Raw genomic sequence first — 6,727 nt, 5'->3', positions numbered from 1 at the left:
GGTCTGGCAGGATCTGGCCAGGATTGTCCTCTGTAAGCAGGGAACCCAGCCTTCTAAAAGCTGCTGAATCGCTAGTGTCAGTTAAAAGAGATGCCCTCTCATGAAAAAGAAGCCTGAAGTCAGTTGCCTTGATGGGCAGACCATTGAGGCCAAGCCTGGACATTGAGCGTTGGGAGGTGGTTTGGGGAAATAGCCTAACGCTAGACAGGAACAATCAGAATCTAGATAGAGCAGACAGTTGAGTGTCATCGTCAACACAATTCAGTCACAGATTCTATAAACATCGTTACAAACAAGAAACTGAGATGAAAATGTGGTTTTCAGTTTTTTTTAATGATGAAAACATCCTTTATCTTCGAAACAGACACGTTTACAAGAGCTGCAAAAAGAAATGTAAGCTGAGAAATGATATTTTGCAACCTGATCACAGATTCCAAAGCGCTACAACATGGTAGTGTCTGATACAGTTATAAAAATAACAATCATAAAAAATACATATGATGCAGGCTCTTTTTCTTTTTTTGTAGGTTTGATTGAAAAAAAGACTGCATGAATAGGAGGTGAAAAGTTTAAACAATGCATACAAGACAATGCAGTAACCCATAGTAGCCTGTGTGTTGCTTGCTAACTACATGGTAGACTGGTGCTGGCTGAGCTGTTCTGAGCCAATTTCACAGAGTGAGAAGAGATGAGAATACACACCGCCTGCACGATCCAGACAATATCATCAAAATGTACACAGTCAAAAAGTTAAATGCTAGACCAGAACGTGTGAAATAGCAAAATAGAGAAAAAGGAGTCTACAGAATGATTTGAGTAGAGAGTACAATTTTCTCTGTTCTCTTGACCACCCAGGTTACAGTCACACAGTGGTCACCTAAGCTGATTAACATCCCCTATTGAGTGCCTCCGCCCTGTAGAACTCCATTAGATGTCCATTCACTCTGTCCCTAAGGGAGCTCCATTACAGCTTACACATTATGGGAGTGAGGACAAGAGTAGGATCTCATCAGTGGAGACAAAGACAGTAGTTTCCTTAAGATGTCCTAAAGAGTTGTGACATGACCCATTTGTACACTAGTAGGAAGCCAGGAATCCCACCCACAGTGAAAACAATTAATTATTCTCTAAAAGGTACACACTTCAGATTTGTATAGTGCACACCGATGTTGCTATTTTTAATAACACTGCCTCTCACCCCAAGACCCACAATACTGGTGATGAATCATCATTAATTGTCATCTTTATGTCAAAAATCAATTCCTATCAACATATTTCAGAGGTTATGTTGAGAAATGGCATTAGAGAAACTGAATTAGCATGAGACAGTATTTCCGGATGGGCTTGGAACTTACAGCATAGCAGTTAGATCATGTAACCACTGCCTAACCTAGCCTCAATTAACAGGTCATTTACAGTAATACCATGGCAGTGCACCAACCCAGGGAATGTTATCAAAGCTCATAAGGCATGCGTGGATATCTGTTCAGTCCCCCAGAGAAGAGGCCCTGACACACAGAGGTAATGATAAATAGTGCTAGGCTTAACAGGCTACCTTCCTAAAGTTGTGTTGTGTGTACCAGGACCCCTCTCTCTCCTGCCTATTCTCTCTGCTTAGGTCCTCTTAAGATGGGAGGGAGAGGTATTACCACTGTGCATGTCTGTCTGTGGTGAAAGCAAGACAAACCCCTTCACCATCTGCACCTATCTCCCCAGCCCAGCTCCCTGCCTCTCACGTTTTTCCTCTGTCCCTCACTTGCACTCCTTCACAAGTGTTTTTCTCTTTCTTTTCCCCCTACAGCTCAATATCTGTACTTCAATATAAAAACAACACATCTTCAACCTCGCTCTCCATCGACAAAAGGCAGAACACTCATTCAATATTGGGCAAGCGGCCGGCAGATAAACATTTGGTACAACATTTTCTGGTAGGTATGCAGCTGACCCAAAGCGAGCGCATATACTACAAACACAGCCCAGCTAAGTTCAACCTCTTCGGCAGCTGTGTAATTCCCTGCTACGGTGTCTCAGCAAATAACAACCTAGAAGGCAACACAGGAACACACACCGATTCTCTCTTTGCCTTTTCGATCCGTTCCGTCTCTCTTCCCTTCTGCATTTATTTTTTCGATCTATTTCTTCCGACAAAGGTTTGTCAATCCCTCAGCCTGCTGTGAACTTGCTACAAAAGGTGAGTTAAAAGATAAGCACCCCTATACAAAATACAGTTAAGTTTAAACCATGTGAAACTGAATAAGTCGACATGAACAACGACAAAACAATATTAAACCATCTCTGTACATGCACTATGGCACAAACTAATATTCCTGTGGAGTTTGTTTGTCTGAAAATGACTATGGGAGAGCAACATAAAATAGTGCTCTAGCCTCTGTGGCTTCAACACACCTATGAGGAGGAGGTACTGCTATTATTAATTGGAGCTGGAATGTTTAAAATATCAGCAAATGTTAACGCAAGGTCTTGTATCAACCTGTCAAACTACTTTGTACAAAGTACAGCAAAACCCCACCTCTCCCCCATCGACTAATACTCTATGACTGCAAGGGGATATGTAGTTTTCTTCCAAAAAATATAACATCAACACGGACTGTATCAGGATTTCACGGTTACATTCACAAGCCTCTGGGGTGCCATTGTCTTGTGTGCCTGACGAAAATCAAACTGGATTTATTCACAAAACGATATGGCCTGCTGCTCATTATTCCTCTACCTATACGACTGATAGGCGTTAGGCACTTAAAACACATGTTCACATATACAAATATAGATAGCATTATACATTATTTTTCTTCCCCACCAAACTTGGGTATTAAAAACAATAAATGAAAAATCTTTGGTTTGTAAACACATCATGTTCATATCAATCATTACTAGTTAAGGTGTCGTTTTTGTCATTCAAAGCTTGTGATGATATCTCACCGGAAATAGAGTTTTACGGTGCTCTAGTAACCCCTGTGTTGCTGGGACATTGCCCAACGCGCGCCAGGGTGTAAGCCACACACCCCTCAGAGAGCAAAAGGGGCCTGCATCCTCCTCACAGCCATGGAGGCAGCTGGACACCACAGGACACAGATGCAGCCACACGTTATTGTCTGTCTATCGCTCAATGCAACTGCCTTTTCAGTTTGCAACAGAGTCAGTCAATCCAGGTCAGTGTCAATGAAACTATTGCTGCTGCTGCGGTTTTCATTCTTGTCCATCATTGTTTGCATTGTATTGGGCAAAACTCCATCCCATACTTCCCAAGCTTGGGTTAGGTGTCGGACAGGGTGGCATTTTCACAGTAAACTGTCCTGCCATTGGTTTAAGACGGACCTCACAGGAGCTGAGACCCAACTGTTATTTTCTCTCCCCCCCCCATCACTCTCTAACAGAACATAACTAAATGAAATTCAATACAGGTTGGTGAGTCATGGGGATACCTTTTTTTTCATTCATTTATCTGAAAAACACTTTACAGTGAGTCAGCCCAGTGATTCAGCACCTGTATGAATGAATCAGACTCTCCCTCCCCCTCTCTCTCTCACTCACTCCTTCCTTCCTTCCTTCCTTCCTTTCCCTGTCCTGTCTCAGTTGCAGGGTAGCCAGGTGGAGTAGGCATGCTGCTGGCAGTGGAACATGGGCTGTACCTGGGCTATGTAGTAGTTACTGAAGTTACCGTCTGCCACGTAGGCGGCTGGCTGGTAGTAGCAGGTGACGTTAGCCACATTTGGGATGACGTTCTGCTCGGCCAGCACGCGCACCGCCAGCATGGCGATCAGCCCCAGGGTCTGCCGCCTCTCATGTCCCATCAGGCACACCGTACTCTCGTTGACCACCCCATGCAGGGTCATCAAGTAGTCGTACTTGCGGTCCTCCAGGCCCACAAAGTGGTTTTGCAGGTAGGACTCCAGCTTGCGCTGCTGCTCGCTGATATCCGAGAAGTCGATGAAGAAGCGCGAGCACATGTAACGCTGCAGGGACTTCATCTCTGTCTCGGAGTCGGCTTGGAAGCCCCTTACCAGCAGGTGACAGTACTTGAGCAGACCGCCGCCCCGGATCTCCTCTGGGTTGCGCGTGCAGATCACCTTCTGGCGTAGGTGGTCGAGGGCAGCACCAAAGTCCCCAAACACACTCTCGCCCACGATGGTGGGGTGGAAGGTCTTGGCCATGGGGTTCTCAGAGCATTCATAGAACAGCAGCAGGGAGTCCAGCTTGATCTGGAAGGAGTCCACGCTGAATTCAAACTGCCGCCTCAGAGAGTCTACAAACTTGAGCTCCACGTTCTTTCCTCTGTTGTTGGAGAGGGAGATGAGGCTCCAGCGGTCTGAATCATTGCACACCTTCACCATCTTCTGCACATAGGCTTCCTGTCAGACAGAAACACACAGGGGAAATTAATCTTTAGCTCCAGATGTCAATGGATAGAAATACTGTATACATACTTTATAAAGGCCCTTTGCTCAGTTAAAATGAATAACTGTGAATGGATTTTAAAAATACTGTATAAATGCTTTTGCACCACTATGATCTTAAACAAATAACTGTCATGGATTTAAAAACTGTTGCCTACTCCTGACCTAAATCCAATTAAACCGATACAAGCACTAAATCAGGAACAGTTCATCTTCTATAGCGCCACATAAAGAGGTATAAATGTAATTACATTGGCACATATTTTCATTGCATCTTTCTGTAGCCTACAATAAGGGGCAAACATTGGCTGCCCTATCTATGGAACTTAGGTGGCCGAGGAAACGGGATCCGCTTTAAATGGGCTTACTGCAATCCTCTTAGCTGGATAAAATCAACATTATACTATCAGTAAACGTGTCTTATTGCACTTTGAAATAACATGCACAATGACGTTCAATAGGGCAAAGGTGAGTAAAAGCCCAATTGGCCATATTCATCAATGAAATTGATTTCTAAATAGCCATTTGATTTATTTCAATAACTGTTGATTGGAAAATGTAGCCTACCTTTAAAGTCAGTGGTGATATTTTCTGCTTATTCACCCCGTCAGGTAAGAAGTCCAGGAGACAGTCCAAAACGATATCCTTCACAATCTGAAAATCACTTTCCCCTTTCATATCCGCGCAAAAGATTAGGTCAAGGTCCTTGTAGCCCAGTCCGCTATCCTCATGAAGAACGTGGCTTGCAGCAGACCCGTTTAACCGCACGTCCCGGACGTGGATATTCCTCTCCTCCATGCGACTACGCACCACCTTCACTATTTGTCGGGGTTTCATCTCCAAAGTTGGGAAGTTTCCACGGCCGTGGATGGGAATGGTCTCCGTCAGGATAGCATCAAGGCGCTGCACTTGTTCCCAGCCGAGAACGCTGATATTGCTGCTTTCAACCTCAGTTATAGGACTAGCACCAGTGCAACTATGTTCTTCAGACATTGTGGAGAAAATTAAACGGCAATTGACTATGAAGTTTCTTTAGAGACAGGCCCGTATCCTAATGTGGATTTTACGCGCAGTGACAGTAGGCTATAGAGGGGCAATGTCAACTTCATCCACATCGGTATCTTCAGTCAGAGTGCAGTACCTCTATATTATACTGTAACATAAATAAAATCAAGGCGAAATAGGCTACTCGGTGCGCAGTAAAGAAATGACAGTTGCTAACTCCCGTTGACTTGCGGGTCTTTTGTCGTGAGATGAGGGAGGACAGTAAATAAGATCTTCTCTCAAAGATAGTCGTCACTTCTGCCTTTTTCCTTTCTTTATAGAGCGTGAAACGTTTCCTCATGGGTTGTCACTCAGTGCATCCGAGCTGTGCGCATCACCGTCTTTGGAGCTTGTTGGTATGCTAGGAGTTCTGAGTTCGGGCTGTGACTCCATCGCCTAAGGCACGCCTATGATTTTTTTAATTTGCATGAATACGCACTTGGCAAGTTCTGCAGTGATCAGCCCTCTGTGGAATCCCGTGGATTGTGACGCGCAACTTCTAAATATTTGATTCCCTTTTCGTCTCCAATAAATTCTTAAAGCCTTCCATGTAACTTGTCACGTGAAAAGTATGTGGTTTAGTTTGGCTACTTTTGTTTTCCATCAAAGTTAACCGTTACCTGTCCATTGTGCTTGGCTTGTGGGCGTCGCTTTTCGCTGAAAGGCAGGTAAGGTTTTAGGAATGTCACATGCTATGTACAACCCCACTTATCATTTGAACGAAGTTAAGTTAGAGCGACATCAACAGCCTGGGGTTTGATCTCAGGCTTTGTCGCAACTGGACGTGACCCCCATTATAGGACGGCGAACAATTGACCCAGCGCCATCCGGGGTAGGAGAGGGTTTTGGGCTTTCCTTGGCTCCTCCGACACATTGGTGCGGCTGACATCCAGTTTAAGCGAGCAGTGTGTTCACCAATTCATACAGTGCGCTCACCAATAGCAAATCGGACTTCTAACTACAGCGACACTATAGCGGCGTTGGCAAAAAAGCAGACGTAGCCATTAAAAAAAAAAAAAAAAAAGGATATATTTTTTTATAGATGTAGCCAGTTATCAGGTATACAGAATATAACCTAACTTCCGTTTCCCTTAAAAAACGGAAAGAGGGACACCGCACAGGCGTTATTTACGCCTGCTAATGAAATTACAGTTTTGTATATTCTCTTATGAAATGCAGGCACAGTTCATTGAAAATACAACCTAATGTGCCCTCCCTTGAGTTGAAATCGCATTATGTTAAGTCGTAATTTATAGGAGATGTAAGGC

At 44.2% G+C, this 6,727-nt stretch overlaps 1 protein-coding gene across 1 annotated transcript; it reads right to left on the bottom strand.

The window, feature by feature from the left end:
- Positions 1–314: 314 nt before the first annotated feature.
- On the bottom strand, positions 315–6,055 carry LOC106605049 (terminal nucleotidyltransferase 5A). The gene is made up of 2 exons (XM_014200297.3): positions 4,983–6,055; positions 315–4,370 (listed from the first exon to the last, which is right to left on the bottom strand). Exons 1-2 carry the CDS (start codon positions 5,406–5,408, stop codon positions 3,591–3,593), a joined length of 1,206 nt encoding a protein of 401 aa, XP_014055772.1. The 5' UTR covers positions 5,409–6,055; the 3' UTR covers positions 315–3,590.
- Positions 6,056–6,727: the final 672 nt, after the last annotated feature.

The sequence above is a fragment of the Salmo salar genome, chromosome 05, assembly GCF_965601325.2.
Source record: "Salmo salar chromosome 05, fSalSal1, whole genome shotgun sequence".
In the NCBI taxonomy this organism is placed as follows: domain Eukaryota; kingdom Metazoa; phylum Chordata; class Actinopteri; order Salmoniformes; family Salmonidae; genus Salmo; species Salmo salar.
The sequence above is the reverse complement of the archived record's forward strand: the minus strand, read 5'-3'. Positions and strand labels throughout refer to the sequence as shown.

What these genes read in the sequence shown, in the direction of transcription:
- LOC106605049 (XM_014200297.3), bottom strand. Translation starts at nt 5,408, where the DNA reads ATGTCTGAAGAACATAGTTGCACTGGTGCTAGTCCTATAACTGAGGTT. An exon ending in TATCACCACTGACTTTAAAG is followed by an intron (nt 4,371 to 4,982) that starts GTAGGCTACATT and finishes TCTGTCTGACAG; the next exon opens with GAAGCCTATGTGCAGAAGAT.